The 19,843-nt window shown below is 36.7% G+C and overlaps 1 protein-coding gene across 1 annotated transcript in view; it reads right to left on the bottom strand.

Moving 5' to 3' along the window:
• The window catches only part of FLVCR1 (FLVCR heme transporter 1), a 36,995-nt gene that overhangs the window by 11,552 nt on the left and 5,600 nt on the right, over positions 1–19,843 (bottom strand). The window contains exons 2-5 of the mRNA XM_045452490.1: positions 19,234–19,378; positions 13,509–13,649; positions 5,266–5,333; positions 3,689–3,792 (exon numbers count right to left, since the gene is read on the bottom strand). Of these exons, the coding sequence (XP_045308446.1) occupies positions 3,689–3,792; positions 5,266–5,333; positions 13,509–13,649; positions 19,234–19,378 (458 nt within the window). The remainder of the gene's footprint in view (positions 1–3,688; positions 3,793–5,265; positions 5,334–13,508; positions 13,650–19,233; positions 19,379–19,843) is intronic.

Here is a 19,843-nt window from a genome sequence, read left to right as displayed (position 1 = left end):
ATAACCAAAGAGACAATGAAGAAATCAAAGAGAAAATTAACATACCTGGAAACAAATGAAAATGGGAACATAGTAGTTCACAATCTTTGGGACAAAGCAAAAGCAGCTCTAAAAGGGAAGTTTATAGTGATACAGGCCTACTTCAAAAAGCAAGAAAAATCTCAAACTTATACCTAAAGGAACTAGAATAAGAACAAAGAAAGTCCAAAGTCAGTTGAAGGAAAGAAATAATAAAGAACAGAGCATAAATAAATGACATAGAGACTATAAAAGATTATGACACTAAGAGCCAGTTCTTTGAAAAGTAAGCAAAATTTACATACCTTTAGCCATACTCATCAAGAAAAAAGAGGAGACCAATATAAATAAAGTCAGAAATGAAAGAAATTACAACTGACACCAGAGGAATACAAAGGATTATAAGAGAATACCATGAAAAATTGTATGCCAAAAAATTGGACAACTTAGAAGAAATGGATAAATTCCTAGAAACATGTAATTTTCTAAGACTGATTCAGGAAGAAGTAGAAAAATCTAAAGACTGGTTGTTAGTAACAAAAATGAATCACTAATCAAAAACCTCCCAAGGGCAAAAGTCTAGAACCAGATGAATTCACAGGTGAATTCTACCAAACATTTAAAGAGCTAATATCTATACTTCTCAAACTATTCCAAAAAATATAATAAGAAAGAACATTTCCAAATTCATTTTATGAGGCCAGCATTACAATGCTACTGAAACCAGACAAAGACCTTACAAAAAAGAAAATTACAGACTAATATCCCTGATGAACATAGCTGCAAATCCTCAACAAAAATATTAGCAAACTGAATTCAACAATACATTAAAAGGATCAGGTAGGATTTTTTCCACGGATGCAAGGATGATTCAATAGCTGCAAATAAATCAATGTGATGCACCACATTAACAAAATGAACAATAAAAATCATATGATCAACTCAACAGATGCAGAAAAAGCATTTGACAAAATTCAACATTCATTCATGATAAAAGCTTTCAACAAAGTAGGTATAGAGAGAACATACTTCAACTTAATAAAGCCCATATGTGACAAAAATACAGTTAACATCATAATGATAAAAAGCTGAAAACTTTTCTTTAGATGAGGAACAAGACAAGAATGGCCATTCTCACCTCCTTTATTCAAAATAGTATTGGAAGTCTTAGTCACAACAATCAGACAAGAAAAAGAAATAAAAGGCATCCAAATTGGTAAGAAAGAAGTAAAACTGTCCCTATTTGCAGATGATATGATACTATATATGCCTAAAGACTCCACCAAAAACTATTAAAACAAATGAATGAATTCAGTAAAGTTGCAGGATATGAAATTAATATACAGACTCTGTTGTGTTCTTATACAATAATAACAAAGTACCACGAAAAGAAATTGAGGAAACAATCCCATTCACAACTGTATTAAAAAGAAAATGAAACTACAAAAACCCCAAATAGCCAAAGCAACCTTGAGAAAGAATAAACTGAAAGTATCATAATCCCATATTTCAAATTATACTACAAATTTATAATAATCAGAACGGTATGGTACTGGCCCAAAAATAGACCCAAAGACCAATAAAACAGAATAGAGAGTCAGAAATAAACCCACGCTTACACAGTGAATTAATCTATAAGAAAGGAGGCAAGAAACATAGTCTCTTCAGTAACTGGGTGCGGGGAAAACTGGACACCCACATGCAAAAGAATGAAACTAGAACAGTTCCTCACACCATACACAAACATAAAATCAAAATGAATTAAAGACCTAAATGTAAGACCTGAAATCATAAAACTCCCAACAGAAGACACATAGTAACCTCTTAGACATTCTCCTTAGCAATATTTTTCTGTATTTGTTTCCTCAGACAAAGGAAACAAAAGCAAAAATAAACTATTAGAACTATATCAAACTAAAAAGCTCTTCTATACCAAATGAAACTATCAAGAAAAGGAAAAGGCAACTTACTGAATGGGGGAGAGATTTGCAAATGATATATACAATAAAGGATTAATATCTAAAATTATATAAAGAACTAATACAACTCAACACCAAAAAAACAAATAATTCAATTCAAAATTGAGGACCAGAATAGACATTTTCCCAAAGGCATATAGATGGCCAGCAGACACATGAAAAGATGCTCAACATCACTAATCATCAATGAAATGCAAATCAAAACCATAATGAAATGTCACCACATACTTTTCAGAACGGCTAGTATCACAAACACAAGAAATAACAAGTGTTGGTGAGGATGTGGAGAAAAGGGAATCCTTGTGCACTGTTGGTAAATGTAGCTTGATGCAGCCACCATGGAAAACAGTATGGAAGTTCCTCAAAAAATTAAAAATTGAAATACTATATGATCCAGTAATTCTACTTCTGGGCTTTCCCCCAGGAAAATAAAAACACTAATTCAAGAAGATATGTGCACTCCTCTTGGGATGAGCACCGGGTGTTGTATGCAAGCAATGAATCATGGGAATCTACACCCAAAACCAAGAGCACACTGTATACACTGTATGTTACCTAACTTGACAATAAATTATGTTTGAAAAAATAATAATAAAAGCTAGAAAATGAGAAAAAAAAGATATGTGCACTCCTATGTTTACTGCAGCATTATTTATAATAGCCAAGATATTGAAGCAACCTAAGTGTCCATTGATAGATGAATGAATAAAGAATATGTATGTATTTACATACATAAATGAATAAAGAATACACACACATACAATGGAATATTAGCTGTAAAAAAAGAATGAAATCTTGTCATTTGCGACAACATGGATGGACCTTGAAGGCATTATGCTAAGTGAAATAAGTCAGATGGAAATACAGAAATACCATATGATTTCACTTACATGTGGAATCTAAAAGATAAAATGAATGAACAAACAAACAGAAACAGATTCATAAATACAGAGAACAAACTGGTGGTTGTAGGAGTAGGGGGGGTGTGGGCAAAAGAGGTGAAGGAATCAAGAGATACAACCTCCAGTAATAAAGTAAATAGGTCATGGGAATGGAAAGTACAGAATAGGGAATATAGTCAATAATATAAGAACTTTGTATAGTGACAGATGGTAACTACATTTATCATGGGGAACATTTAGTAATGAAAATAATTGTTCCCCTATGTTTACTGCAGCATTATTTACAATAGCCAAACTATGGAAGCAGCCCAAGTCCATCAATAGATGAATGGGTAAAGTATATACACACAATGGCGTATTATTCAGCCATAAAAAAATGAATGAACTCTTGGCATTTGCCACGACATGGATGGAGCTAGGGAGTATAATGCTAAGCGAAATCAGTCAGTCAGAGAAAGACTAATACCATATGATTTCACTCATATGTGGAATGTAAGAAAGAAACCAAACAAAGGAAAAAAAAGAGTGAGAGAGACAAACCAAGAAACAGACTCTTCAGTATAGAGAACAAACTGATGGTTACCAGAGGGGAGGTAGATAGATAGATAGATAGATAGATAGATAGATAGACAGACTTCACTTAGAAGAGAAGGGAATCTAAGAACGTCTAAAATCCAAGTCTTTCAGTAATAATAACACTTCTTAAATTTCTGAAAATAAAAATCACAGTCTCCATTAAACCCAAAATACCTTAGGTTGTACACCGTACATTTATCTATCATCACTTACTTGTATATTTTGGTATAATCAAGCCAAAAGCCACAAAGAATAGAGCCCACCATTCCAGCCACTACCAATGTTAGCCCAATCTTTCCAGCATTCACTTCTTCTCCCTTAAAAAAATTTTCATAAGAAGTTAATCAGATACTTCTTGAATGGATCAAGAAGATGTGGTATATATATACACAATGGAATACTACTCAGCAATCAAAAAGAACATCTTGTCATTTGCAACAATGTGGATGCAACTAGAATGTATTATGCTAAGCAAAATAAATCAGAGAAAAAGAAATATCATGATTTCACTTATATGTAGAATTTAAGAAACAAAACAGATGATGAACATAAGGGAAGGGGAGGAAAAATAAGATGAAACAGAAAGGGAGGCAAACCATAAGAGACTCTTAAATACAGAAAACAAATTGAGGGTCGCTGGAGGGGTGATAGGCATTAGTGAGGGCACTCATTGGGATGAGCACTAGGTGTTACATGTGAGTGATGAATCATGGGGTTCTGCTCCTGAAATCAATACTACATTGTATGTTAATTTGAATTTAAATAAATTAATTAAAAAACAAAAATCAAGAGAAGTTAATCAGATACTTCTAATTCAAATAGATCTTTCACATTCCCATACATTTCACAGTCAATGGAAATAATCAGATAAAATTAAGCATAGAATATAGCGGGAAATTTAGTATATCTGTTAGGGTGAGTGGTTTGGGGGCAGGTAACGAACATGTGAAGGGCATTCTATTTTCAAACCAGAAAAAAAGAAAACCTAAAATGTGGGAAAAATCAAAAGAAATTTTTCCCATTCTTCCATGGTTAGAAAATGCAATGATCTTTGTTAGAATTCACAGAAGTCTGAGGAGATTAATCTGTTTTTATATATTATAACTGCTTTCTCCTTTCAAAAGGAAAGAGAGGTCACAGCTTGATATTTACTTCTTTATACTTGGATTGGTTTCCTTTAAAATTGTCTCTTTGTCTTTTCCCATATAACCAGTCACATTTTTTTAAAAAAGTATTGAGTGCCTGGGTGGCTCAGTTGGTTAAGCATCTGACTTCAGCTCAGGTCATGATCTCGCAATCAGCGGGTTTAAGCCCCACGTCGGGCTTGGTGCTGACAGCTCAGAGCCTGGAGCCTACATCAGATTCTGTGTCTCCCTCTCTCTCTGCCCCTCCCCCACTCATGCTCGCTCTCTCTCTCTCTCTCAAAAATAAACAAACATTAAATAAAAAAAAAGTATCAAAAAAAGACTTAGGTATCATCACTGTAATAATAACCTCTGCTTTCCATTTTGTGTGCTTTATAAATTAGATTAAATGTATTCTCAATTAAAATATAAATCTCTTAAAAGCAATAAGGTCATAAACCTTTTTTTTTCAAGATTTTATTTTTGAGTAATCTCTATACCCTATGTGGGGCTCGAACCTACATCCCCGAGATCAAGAGTCGCACACTCCATTGACTGAGCCAGCTGGTTACCCTATAAATCTTTAATCTTATGATCACACTAACAGGAATCACACTGTTTAAGAAACATTCTTAGCCAGGCATGTGACACGGCACAGACACTTACCTTGTAATATGTCAATATCATTTGATTCAATAATGTTGAGACTGAATAAAATGCTCCAGTTATGATACCTACAATAACAAACAGAAAATGGAAAATGCACCACTTACTAGTTCATAATGTGATATGAGCCCTCTGGGGCAATTGTGAAAATAGCATGTATTTCCTAGACAGCTGACAGAAAACTAAAAACTCTTGCCATTCCCTTTCGGGATATGGAGTGATCAATTTAATACCTAAACTTACTAGAGATTACAATAGTAAAATTCTGTCATTACATCATTTATTATTACTTAGACTCAGATATGCCAACCATAAATAATGTCTCCATGCATAACACTGTACATAGCCATCAAGCACTGAACGGATTGCTTATTGAGCACCTACAGTGTACTCGAGCTAATGAATGTTCAAACAGAAGACAGAATCCCTACTTCAGAGATGTCACCCCTGCATCAAAGACTTCAAGGCAATTAGTAAAATAATATTAATTACAGAATATGTAAAAAGGGAAAAATAAAAACAGCTGGTTATCAGAAAGCACATGAGTACGTTTGAATCTTGAGGATTCCTGGCATATCTTGCATGACTTTAGGTAAGCCTCTCAACCTAGCAAAACTTATGTTTATTCTTTCTTTCTCTTTATTATTAAATATTTCAAGCATAGAAAATAGTGCAGATAGTAATTTAGCAAATACCCTTACTCATCACCCAGCTTCATAAACCCTTAACATTTTGCCATTTTTGCTTTAGATTAATTTTTTAGATCTTCTCTAATCCTGTTCTTCTCTCTTATTCTTTCTCAGAAGTAACTCCTTTCCTGATGTCAGTGCTTATCGTTTTAGATATTATAATATATGTGTATCATCTGCAGCTTGCTCTTATCACCCAATATTATGATTTTGAGATTTACCTGAGGCAATACTTTAAATTTTGGTTCATTAGTTTTCTCTACTATTTAATAGTCCATTGTGTGAAAAATACTGCAATTTAATGATCTCTTGTAAAGTCAATAGACACTTAAGGCTTTTCCCTATTTTTCGCTATTTAAAATAATATTGCAATGAATATTATGTTTTTGTTATTACATATAAGGATTTCTCTAAGTCTGTATCTAGGAGCAGAATGTCTATTTTCTGGATAGAGCCAAATTGGCCTTTCGAACAGTTTTATCAGTTTATACTACTCGCAGAGTTCCTTTACTCCATATTCTTGCCATATTTGTTTTCTCTAGATTAAAAAATATTTATTTTTTTGCCAACTTGAATACATGTAATATTATTTCTTACTCTGTCTTGATTTGCATTACTTTGATAAATAATAAGGTTTAGCATCATACATGAGTAATACACAAACACATAAAGGCCTTCTGGTTCCCTTAAATTGTTTGTTCTCTTCTCACTGAGTGGTATGAGCTATTTTTACATTGTAGGTGCTAATCCTTTGTTGGTTATATGCACCACCGACACTTTCTCATGCTTTGTGTCTTGTCTTTTCACTTTTTATGGTGTCTTTTCATTTCATTTTTTTCTACTGAGAGAGAGAGAGAGAGAGAGAGAGTGTGAGCAGGGGAGGTGCAGAGAGAGAGAGGGAGCCACAGAATCTGAAGCAGGCTCCAAACTCTGAGCTGTCAGCACAGAGCCCGACGTGGGGCTTGAACTCATGAACTGCAAGATTGTGACCTGAGCTGAAGTCAGATGCTCAACAGACTGAGCCACCCAGGGCCCCCCGTGATATCTTTTTAGAAAAGACCATTATCTTAATGTAATCATACTTATCAATCTTTTTCTTTAGGGTTTACGTCTTATTATTTTTTAAGATTTTATTTTATTACAATTTTTTTTTTATTTTAATTTTTTATTTTTGCGAGAGAGAGCATTGTGTGAGTGGGGAAGGGGCAGAGAGAGAGGGAGACACAGAATCCAAAGCAGGCTCCAGGCTCTGAGCTGTCAGCACAGAGCCCGACGTGGGGCTCGAACCCACGAACCATGAGATCATGACCTGAACCGAAGTCAAATAGTTAACCGACTCAGCCACCCACGTGCTCCATTTATTTTTTTTATTTTAGAGAGAGAGGGAGTCTAAGTGGGGGAGAGGGGCAGAAGGAGAGAGAGAGAGAGAGAGAAAGAGAGAATCTTAAGCAGGCTCCATGCTCAGTGCAGAGCTCAACATGCAGCTTGATCCCACGACCCTAGAATCATGACCTGAGCCGAAGTCAAGAGTTGGATGCTCAACTGACTGAGCCACCCTGATGCCCCAAGATTTTATTTTTAAGCAGTCTTTATACCCAACGTGGGACTTGATACTCACAACCTCGAGATCAAAAGCTGAGTGTTCTGCGAGCCAGCCCGGTGCCCTTGTGTTTTTTACATGAGAAATTCTTTTTAAGAATACTAAAGCCAGTTTCTAAAACATGTGCTTCTAAAACTTTAAAGTTCTAATTTTTACTCTTTGGTCTTTAATTCACTGCGATTCATTTTTTGTTCATGGTATGACACAGAGAGCTAATTTGACTTTATTGCTCAATTATCCCAAGACAATTCACTGTATAGTTTCTCTTGTACCAAACATCTAGTTTTCATATATGCACCTTCTAGTCATTGGAGATGACTGCAAATACAGCAGTCCTCTCTTGTGTGCAGGGGATACGTTCCAAGTCCCCCCTGGTGGATGCCTGGAACTGCAGAGGGCACCAACCCTATGCATACTGTTTTTTTCCTATACATACATACACACCTATATTAAAGCTTAATTTATAAATTGGCAGAGTAAGAGATTAACAACAGTACCTAATAAAAGAACAGAACAATTATAACAATATACAGTAATAGAAGCTATGTGAATGTGGTCTCTCTCAAAATCTTATTGTACTGTTTTCGTCTTACTGTGGATTAAAGACAAAGTGCCTATGTGATGAGATGAAGTGAGGTGAATGACACAGTGTAACAGAGTGTCAGGCTACCACTGAGCTTCTGTGGACAGGCCAGAAGGAGTTACCCCGCTTCCTGACTGCGGTTGATCGCGGGTAACTGAAACCACAGAAGAGGAAACTAGGCACAAGGGAGGATCACTGTATAGTGGTTTTTTTCCTTCCAGGTACCTAGTGCCATGGCCATATGACTTTAAATGTGAGCAAAAGTGACGTTACCCATTCGCTGCCCTAGTAATCACAACAGCCTGTGCCAAGATGTCATCCTGGATCCCTGAGTTAACTGATGAGCAGAGCCTTGCTGCCGATTCACAATGGACACGTAGTATTGGCAATAAATACATTTTTGATGTGTTAGGCCACTGAGGTTTTTCTGGCAGAACTTCATTGCTACAATACAACCTAGCCTGCAAACAGACACAGGGGTAGATCGCTGGGATCTCTACTCTGTTGTGGTAACCTAACAGTCTGTCCCCTGATTTTACATGGCATCTTAATAATCATTGTTTTATATGTCCTGATATAAGAATGCGCCCTCAACTTGGTCTTCAACAAAATTATCTTTGCTCTTGGCCCTTACTTCTCTCACAGGAATTTTAGAAGTAGTCAAGTTCCATTACAAACCCTGTGTATACAGAAGATTGCAAAATGAGACCTATAGCTATCTAAAGATCATATCAAAAAACCCTGAGTAACTGGCCTTTGTTGCTCATGTCCCATTGAGTTCAGGAATATGTAGGGACCCAGCTAGGTTAGCCTGGAGAGGCCAAGGAAAACAAAGAAGGCCTGTGCTCTGGCCTGGGGGTCCTCTACTGCGCTGTATCCTATGGGATCTTGAATCTATTCCAGACCGGAGTAAGGATAGCAAGAGTCAGGATAAGAATTATAATAGCAAGAGATATTGTTATCTGAGCCTAGAATATATTATTTTTCTGAGTTTCAGATAGCAAGTAGCAATAGTTGGCATAGTAAGGGATACAATTTTCTCCAAATAGCCCTACCTGAAAAACAATGTTAGCTTGGACTATTTGGTTCCTAAATTTTGGATATTGTATATAATCCTGAAAACCTATCGCAGGAGTATAGTCCCTATCCAGACCATCCCATGTCCAACTCTGCTCCAACTTTCAATATATAATACTAGACATGGAGGGAGACAGGTGCACTGCTAAAAGGTGTGATGTGACTCACTCATTCAAAATTATGGTCCCTAACTCTTACTCCTCTGGTGAAGACTATGAGGTCAAGAAAGTTTTCCAACTGTCCTGGGGATTATTATTAAACTCTCCACGGTTTTTCCCAACCCCTTATTTCTAATTCCTTCAACAAGAAAATTCTGTTTAGTGTCCTAATTAGTGTCTGTATCTGGCTTTTCTGTCAATCCAAATCTGCAACTGTCATTTATTAATACAGTGGTTCTGTAACGTTAACTGCCATCACTATAATCTCAAGTCTTCTATAAACATAGCTCTCCATTTAATTGAGGTCTTCTCTTGTCTTTTAATGTGTTCTAATTTTCTAATTTACAAAGTTCTTTTGTTGGATTTTTTCCTAGACATCTTATAGTGTTGGCTGCTGTTATAAAATTATCTTTTTATAAGAATACAATTCTTATCGGGGTGCCTTGGTGGTGCATTCATTTAAGCATCTGATTCCTGATTTGGGCTCAGGTCGTGATCTCATGGTTCATGGAATAGAGCCCTAGGTTGGGCTCCGCCCTGAGTGTGGAGCCTGCTTGGGATTCTCTCCCTCCCTCTCTCTCTGCCCCTCTACCCACCAAAATAAAGAAATAAACATCTTTTTAAAAAGGAATACAATTCCTATAAATACATAGGAATGTAGTTGATATTTTCACATTGTCAGATTATCTACTAATCTTGCTGAACTCATTCTTACTAGTTTTAATAGTTATCTGTGGGTTCTCTTGCATTATTTTTATAGATCAGGGGGTCAGTAAACATTCTCTGCAAAGGGCCAGACAGTAAATATCTTTAGCTTTGCAGGTGCTGGGGTCTCTGATGCAACTACTCAGTGCTACCCTTGCAGCTCAAAAGCAGCAATAGACAATATGTAAACAAACAAAACTTTATTTATAAAAACAGGCAACAGAGTTGACTCATAGGCCACAGTTTGATGACTTTTGGTATATATAATCATATTATCTATGAATAGTAGCAACTTTCTTCTTTTCAACTCATCTACTTTTAAATTTTGTGTTAGTGAGCCAGCCAGAACTTCCAGCTGGATGATGAATAAACGCGATGACACAGACATCCTTGTTTTAAAAGATACTGCTGCTCCTAAAGTTCTGCCTTTAGAATGATGTCTGGTAGAGAGTTTTTGTAGGTAAACTTTATCAGATTCATAAAGTTCATTTTTCTTTGCAGTTTGCTAAGTCTTTAATCAACGGGTATTGAATTCTATCAAATGTTTTTCCTTCAGCTATTGGGCAAATTTTCCTCTTTGATCTTTTACTGCAATAAATTATATTCATGAATTTCTAGTGCTAAATCAGTTTAGTACAACATCATTTCTTAAACCAAACTTGGCCAGGATGTATTGTCACTTTTATAAATTGCTAACGTAGCTTAGCTAATATTTTATTTTGCATTTTTACATTTTTTTCATAAGTGAAATTGACCTATAATTCTTTTCTTGCACTGTTCCTGATTTTGGTATCAAGGTTATACCAGCCTCACAAAGAAGCAGATGATACCAGTGATTGTCTCCAGGGAGGGGAACTCCCTGGAAACAGAGAGGTAACCTGGGGACAGAGATGGGGGAAGACTGGTTTTTCATTGTATGCCCTTTGTACCTTGTGAATTTTATACTGTGTGCACTATGCATCCTTTGTAACCTACTAAATTTTGTACAAATAAACAAAATTTTAGAAGTAAGAAAAGAGAACTCTGATCCTTTATAAAATAGGTATAATATTTCTATCTCAAAAAAGTTAGATAGGGGCGCCTGGGTGGCGCAGTCGGTTAAGCGTCCGACTTCAGCCAGGTCACGATCTTGCAGTCCGTGAGTTCGAGCCCCGCGTCAGGCTCTGGGCTGATGGCTCAGAGCCTGGAGCCTGTTTCCAATTCTGTGTCTCCCTCTCTCTCTGCCCCTCCCCCGTTCATGCTCTGTCTCTCTCTGTCCCAAAAATAAATAAACGTTGAAAAAAAAAAAAGATAAAATAATATATAGGGAAGTCCTTTATAAATTTCAAAAAGAATAAAAAATTTTCACCTTATCACTTATGTATAATCAAGGAAGTACTAAATGATGTGTTACAAAAGAAATGACTCTTAAACTGTTGTTCGCTTTTTAGATGTTTATATTATATCCCCAGTTGGATTCTAATTTCTTCAGGGAAGACATCACATACTGTGCTTCTTTTTAGCCCACACAGTATCTAGAGCACTACTCTACAGTCAATGTTGATAATTACTGATGGAATAAACAAATAAATGAATGAGTAACAAAATGAACAGTAAGTGAGGCAAACATTAAGTTGGCCCTTGTAGGATCGCTTAGTGGAAAAAAGGAGCACATTTCAGGTAAAAGAAGTAATGGCACAAAATTACAGAGACTAGTATTAACAGTGTATATGCACGTGGAGGCATGTTTGTGTACGTGTGTGTCTGTGACAAGGGGTTGGTTATAAATGGACTGAAAGAAAGTTTTGTCTTGGGAAACAGTGAGAGATAAAAGAAGGTAGGAATCTTTCTTCCTTAAATGATAGGCTACAATACAGAGAAAGACAGATGCCATATGTTTTCACTCTTATGTGGATCCTGAGAAACTTAACAGAAACCCATGGGGGAGGGGAAGGAAAAAAAAAAAAAAAGAGGTTAGAGTGGGAGAGAGCCAAAGCATAAGAGACTCTTAAAAGAACAAACTGAGGGTTGATGGGGGATGGGAGGGAGGGGAAGGTAGGTGATGGGCATTGAAGAGGGCATCTTTTGGGATGAGCACTGGGTGTTGTATGGAAACCGATTTGACAATAAATTTCATACATTAAAAAAAAAAAATGATAGGCTACAGAAACGAATTTGTTCTTATAGATAAAAATGACCCACTGTATTTACTCTACTTCCCAGTTACGTGTTTTAGGGTTAAGCTAACCAACAGAAGTAACCAGCAAAATTAAGAAAAGGAACTATGACATGCTAAAGTATTAATGATGATATGACATAACATCTGCGGATCTGCTTAAAAAATATTCCAAGAAAAAAGTAGAGGAAAGAAATAAAGCAAGAATGGTGAAATGCTGATCACTGAAGCTGGGTGATGATGAGTACATAGGGACTCACCATACTAAACACTCTACTTTGGTGTTCAACAATTTGTACTTAAAAAAAAAGAAAAAAAGATGAAGTAATCCTGGTAAAAGGGTGAGTGTTTAGATGAGGGCATAATTTTTAACCACTTGTAAAACAGTAATGTTCCAGGGTGTGCACTCCCAAAAAGATGTAAAAAAGAGAACAGCAGTGAGTGACTTCTGAAGACAAGACAGAAATAAGGGGTGTTGGCAGTTGATACAAACAGAGTTAACATGAAAAACAAAGAACAGGGGCACCTGGGTGGCTCTGTCAGTTAAGCGTCCCACTTTGGCTCAGGTCATGATCTCACGGCTCCTGAGTTCGAGCCCCGCGTCGGGCTCTGTGCTGACAGCTCGGAGCCTGGAGCCTGCTTCGGATTGTGTCTCTCTCTCTCTCCCTCTCTCTCTCTGTCCCTCCCCCACTCACTCTCTGTCTCTCTCTCCTCCAAAAATAAACATTAAAAAAATGTTTTTAAGAAAAACAAAGAATGAACTGTCAGCAAATTCTGAAGGGAGGCAAATATGTTGGAGCCTGCAGTCAAGGCCACAGTGTCAGAGGAGTATCTGTCAGCTGTCCTGAAATATCTAGAAGGGTGAGAATTCTTTTTCAAGTTAGAACTGGCTAAGGTGATCGCATTAGTGTCTAGTCCTGACTGGGTAGGTCCAAACAGACGCCAGTTTGCACAGGGTCAGAGAAGGGAGCTGTTGGTGACGTTTCCCATAAGCTTACGGTAATTTATAAAGGACTTAAAATACTCTGTGAAAACTCAAACAAGTTGACAGAATTTGTCTATTTGAGATCTATTATTTGTTTTTGTTTTAAAAACGTGTAAGAAAATCCATCCTGAAGTTTTCACTTTTAGTTCAAAATTTATGATTGTGCCGTCATTATTTTTACAGTTAACAAACCTAGCTCATTAAAGCTCAAACCACTAGATTAAATGAAAATAATCTACAATGATCAAAGGTTTACAGAGACATCGCAGAAAATAAAAGAAAACCACTTACCATAAGTGATCAATAGAAGGACAAAGGGAACGTTTCTAAATAGGTTCCTTATTGATTTCTTATAGGAGTACTCAGCCGGGGGGCTGTTTTGAAGAGCTGCTTGAGCCTGACTTGGTGGATACTGAGGTTTTTCTTTGAATGCTAGAAACAGACATGAAAAGGAAATTAAATACACGTATTTAGTGAGTGGACTAAATCAGTTTAAATTTAAAGAGGTAGTGAGAGTCTTATAGTGAGGCTTTCAGTTTCATTAATTTTTAAGTGAGGAATGTCCTCCTGGTCCCCCGGAAACTGACTACAACTCAGAGATTTGGCCAGTTCACATGACTTAACTGCAAAACCATTAATAACATGCCACAACCTTGCCCACTGATTATTCCATTTTCAGTTAAGCAAGATTAATTTTTACCATAGTAGGTAGTCAACAATTCCATTTCTAAATTTAGTTCAATTTGTAATTGGAGGTAACATTAGAAATAAGCAAACCAATATGTTTATTGAACTTTTTTTTTAAACATTTATTTTTGAGACAGAGAGAGACAGAGCATGAACGGGGGAGGGGCAGAGAGAGAGGGAAACACAGAATCTGAAGCAGACTCCAGGCTCCGAGCCATCAACCCTGAGCCCGACGCGGGTCTCGAACTCACGGACCGCAAGATCGTGACCTGAGTCGAAGTCGGACGCTTAGCCGACTGAGCCACCCAGGCGCCCCTGTTATTGGACTCTTAGAAGATTATCTTGAGTTAGTTAACTATTTCCTTTTAAATTTTGATATGAAATTTATCAACTGATCTAATTACACCTCTAGAATTGAAACAGGTCCAGGTGGATTCACGGCAGCAGAGCTCACCAAAACATCAGTTAATTATGATATACTGAAAACTTATCAAACTAAAACAGACTTCTATTTTTACAGGTGTCACAACTAATTCAAGAGGAGACATACTCATGAATATTCACTGGTTAATATGCTTACATCGGAGGACTGGACTGGTAGACATAAAATGTTTAAGTTGTTGCAATCCCTCCTCTTCCGTTCACCCTATCTGCTCCTTGCACTGTGGAGGGCGTCTGTTGTCCTTTCCTGAAAGTCTCTTTGTGTCCTAGTTAAGATAGGAGATATCTCTTTTCGTTAATATTGGTAATACACAACTCACACAGTTGTAAAACAAAGCTTCAGAATGTAAAAACCATGCTTACAAGGGAGTCATGGGGATTGAGTGAGTCTTAAGCCTCTTACTTCGGTTTTTATTTACTCTGGTAAAGTAAGTATAAAAGGCTCAGCTTTGAACTCCAATTCAAAATGAAAACAATTCTTATTAATCTTCAACTCTACTAAATTTATTTCCTGAATACACGTGTTATCGTTTAGTTTCAGGTAATTAACTGCCCTGTTGGATAAAATCAGGCCTGTATTAGCTACACAATACACTAAAGTCAGGTTTAATTCTATACGAAGAAAAGGAAACAGAGGAACAGAAAACAGGGTCTCTGCCCCTGTTCACTTGGCACTGATTCTTTCAAATGATGAAATATGGCTTTTCTTTCTCCCTTGAAAACTAAAAAGCAATAGTCTTCTACTTTCTTCTCCCCACCAAAAGCGTGAGCCAATAAAATGATTAATTACCGGGGCACCTGGCTGGCTCAGTTGGTAGAACATGCGACTCTTGATCTTAGGGTCGTGAGTTCAAGCCCCACACTGGGCACAGAGCTTACATAATAATAATAATTAATAATAATAATAATAAATAATAGTGATAGTAATAAACTATTAAAGCAGTTATTCTCCAAAGTAGCCAAAGGATTTGGGGGGCACCACATTCAAACTTTTTCTCCCATGATGAATAAGCATATCTATTGTGTTTAGGAGTACTTCTACTTTTTGGAATTAGGTAATAACATTACCTTTTGATTTCATTATTTGTCCTTGTTTGATTCAAGCAGACATTACACATATTAACTTATTAGAAGACATGTAAAGGTTTGAATACTGGCTCTGCCTCATATTTTGTATAACTCTGAAGAAGTCAATTCCCGTCTCTGAACTATAGATTTCTCATTCATAAGATGGAAATAACAACAAGCTGCTATGAGGATTATGTGACATTTGCAAAATAATTTTGTAATTATTGAATGCTACACAAAATACATTGTCTTTTTGAGGAATATTTATTTTTAAGAAGTCAGAGACTTTATCTCAGGGGCTTGAAATTCTCATAGCCTGGGTGAAACATATTTCTGTTAAAAGTTTATAATAGCAGCCTATATATAAATATCCTGAACATAAGAATCAAAAGTAAAATTACGCATACATGTTCTTTATTCATGTGTTTAAGTGCCGTAACATTAAATATGCTGATTGCCATTACTTTTGGTTTCTCTCATTCACTCATGTTAGTGAATCAGGATGGTAAGCATTTTAACATACACACTTGAGTTAAGTGATATAGTTTACTGCTGTGCTGCACAAGAACAGCTTTCAAATACAACAGCATCACCACTTATACAAGAGCAATTTGAAGTGGAGCAAAAACAAAACTAAATAAAAATTAAAATGACCTATTTTTATACATAACATTTTAAATATGGACTTAGGGTACCTGGGTGCAAATTTCACCTTCAGTATTTACTGTGACCATGGATAGGTTAAATTCACTTACGTTCTGTGCCTCACTTTCCTCATCTATAAAATGGGAATGATAATAGTACCGTCCTCATACAGCTGTGAAGACTGAAGGATACAGCATGTAACGTGCCTTTAAACATGTTCGGTACTTACAAAACAACCACATGTTAGAGGGTATAATCATGTGGGGTGTGAAGAATGAGGTATTAGTGTGCAATTCAGTGGAAGGCTTGGGTTAATTCCTAGAAATGCTAGACGGATTACATTCACATGTAAGTTCCATGAGGGAAGGCAGGAGGGTTACATGGCATGAAGCCTCAAGATAGCTTTTTTGAAAGACTGCTGAATACCCATTTAGTATATGACACGTTGCTGAAAAGCATCAGCAAAGCCAAATTACTTTACCAGATTTGGTTGGGCTTCCAAAGTATTTATGGGTAGAATTTCGAGGGAAGTAGGACTGTCCCTTAGTGATTAAGGACATTTGAGTAGGGATTTTAAAAATAGCCCATATCTCCCTCAATCACAAATATTTGGGAATAAGAAAAACAAGTACATTTTTTGTTTAAGTATCACAATTTCAACCTGAGACTTTCAGGCCACAACTGTAAATTATCTTGCTTTTATTCTATGCTTGGCATCATGACATTAAGATTACAGGTCACCAAGCAAAATTTGACAGTGAGTCCTTTTTTCCCTGCTCCATTTCCACTGTCTATTCAGACCATGAGTACATAAATAAGCAATAATGTACATGAATAGGTCTCTTAATTTCTCAAATAACACAGGGTGCTATGTCAACGGTCACACCTATTATTATTGCCTTTTTGTCCCCTTCCTTGACAAATAAGTATCTTATCTTTGTAGCATCTCATATAGATATGCTTAAACACATATGCGTCATACACATAATTTCATATGGATAGATATCACCTATAGAACTTGTTCTCTCACTTCTTCCGAAGAGACAAGCAACTGAAGACGATAGAAAAAGGAAAACCAGAACTGATGTGAAGATAACACAAGCAATCAAAGGAAAGAGGGTTTTACGTTTTTAATAATCCCTAGTGCTAACAGAGGATCCATTTATGCACAATGCATATAAACTACATTTCATTTAGCAAATCAAATACAGCTACCAGAAAAGTAGACTTAAGAGTTTGTTTTTAAAAAATAAACAGTTAACCCCGAACAATGTGGGGGTTTGGGGCACCAATCCCCTACGCAGTTGAAAATTCATGAATGACTTCTGACTCCCCCCAAACTTAATAACTAAGAGCCTACTGCTGACCAGAGAGCAAGTAGGGGAGAGGGGCAGAGGGAGAGAGAGAGTTCCATGAAGGCTCCATGCTCAGTGCAGAGCCCGATGTAGGGCTCCATCGCACGACCACGAGATCATGACCTGAGCCAACATCAAAAGCTGGACGCTCAACCAGCTGAGCCACCCAGGCGCCCCTGGTATTCTTAAAATAAAACAAGCTAGAGAAAAGAACATGTTACTAAGAAAATCATAAGGAAGAGAAAATACATTCACAGGACTGTAAAAAACCCATGTATAAGTGGGCCTGTGAAGTTCAAACCCATGTTGTTGGAGGGCCAACTGTAGATTTTGTTTATATCTTTGTTAAATTGCTAAAATAGTACAGGGATAATTTGTCCTTTTTCAGTAGTCTGTACAGGGCAAATGTGTCACTCCCTAATTGAAACATAAAAACCAACCGTAAGTTGGTTGGACGTGTCAGCATACTTTATATGCTACCAAGAGAGTATTTTGTTCATTATCTTTGGGAGATTAAATATATGGGCAGTTCACCTATAGAGGCAGTCTCTATCAAAACTGTCTTCAGCCTACATTTCTTTGAAAACTAAAGATTTCATATCTGGAGATCACAAAATTTGAATTTTTCATTACTATTATAGCCGTGGTAAAAAATAATCTATAAATTTTAAAACTCCAGCTATAATGCAACTTGATGTAAATGTTAATGATTAAAAGATGGCCTTTTTACTTTAAAGTTGCTTTCTTCTTCAAATCAGTTTAAGACATACTGAGTCTTAAACAATACTGAGCGCCCAAAGGGCAATATTATAGTTATATTAGCAAACATATTACTTAAAAAACCTATCCTTTTGCCTGAAATCAAAATTGTTTCCCATTAAAAATAAACTTTAGGAGCACCTGGGTGGCTCAGCCGGTTAAGCATTGACTCTTGATTTCGGCTCAGGTCATGATCCAAGGGTCGTGGGATCGAGCCCCACATCGGGCTCTATGCTGAATGTGGAGCCTGCTTGGGATTCTCTCTCTCTCTCTCTCTCTCTCTCTCTCTCTCTCTCTCTCTCTGCCCCTCCCCTGCTCATTCTCTTTCCCTCTCTCTCTATAAAAAAATTAAATTAAAATTTAAAAGTTTAATTAAAAAAATAAAAATAAACTTTAAAAAGCAGACCTTCCCAAACCTTCTTCCAAACTGCTGATGGCTGCTTGCAGCTGATTTTGACTGGCTGCTTCAAGAGACAGGCCCAGACGAGAGGACTCAGTGACGACTGGAGGCAGCAGGGCTTTGCTGGAGTGGCCTAACAAGCAGACGGTTGCCGGTCTGAGATTCTGCTGAACAGCTTGCTGCTGCCCAGGATCGTGCACCGGTCAACATTTTCAGATCCAGTTAATTGTTAAAATGGGGATCCTTGGAGGGATTTATCATTAAAAAAAAAAAAAAGTTGTAGCCTATTTGCATCATTTAAAGCATGAGAAGAACTTGTTCCTGGCTATGTTAGCATAAGATGCAGAACACGTAGAGGAGTATGCAAAGAGGAGGCAGCTAATATGTTTGCAACAACAGTCATCAGGGAAGAAAAGTTAGTAGGGAGGTAAATTAGATGAATTAGTGTTCAAACCTTTACAATATTTAAAGAGATGTAGCCGATCATAACATATCCCTAGAGTTGTAGCGCTCGTTATCTGAACAAGGGCAACAGCAAGAATGAAACAAGCAAATGGCACTGGAGATATTAGCATAAAAATGTTGAGGGTTAGCTATTTTTATTTTCATGTGTTTGTCATGCATTTATCTATTTAAGCAATAGGGGAAAAAATTCACTCACCAATTATTGTTAAAAAACATAAAAACGTGGCAACAGATGATGTTCCATAAAACATGGTGCTGATATTACAGGCCAGAAGTTCTGTGTTATTCTGCGTGTTGGGCACTAAAACTGGTGGCAGCAAAAAGCCAATGGCAGCTCCAAGCTGTAAAATAAATAACCCTGTTAATAGCCATTAGTATAAGAGAAAAAAAGGACAAACTGGCAATTATTACAACATAGAGAAGACAGCCAGTATTTGAGGTGTAAGGTGTAAACCCTAAAGCACCATGTTCTAATGTTAAAGGGTAAGTGCTGACAAATGTCTTTCCTATTCAACAAACTCCTACTATCTGAATGAGTCTGCTGTAAAGATGTATAAGGTATGGTCCTTACCCGTTAGATGCTTACAATCAAAAAGGGGAATAAGAATATGCAGCATAAGGCTGAGAAAAGATGATGTATAGAATGGGAGAAAATATTTGCAAATCGTATATCTAAGAAGGGTCTACTATCCAGAATACATAGAGAACTCTCACAACTCGACAGCAAAAAGACAGATAACCAATTCAAAAATGGGCAAAGGACTTGAATACACATTTTTCCAAAGAAGATCTATATAAATGTTCAA

The sequence above is a fragment of the Leopardus geoffroyi genome, chromosome C3 (genome assembly GCF_018350155.1).
Source record: "Leopardus geoffroyi isolate Oge1 chromosome C3, O.geoffroyi_Oge1_pat1.0, whole genome shotgun sequence".
In the NCBI taxonomy this organism is placed as follows: Eukaryota; Metazoa; Chordata; class Mammalia; order Carnivora; family Felidae; genus Leopardus; species Leopardus geoffroyi.
This window is presented reverse-complemented; position numbering and strand designations above follow the sequence as displayed.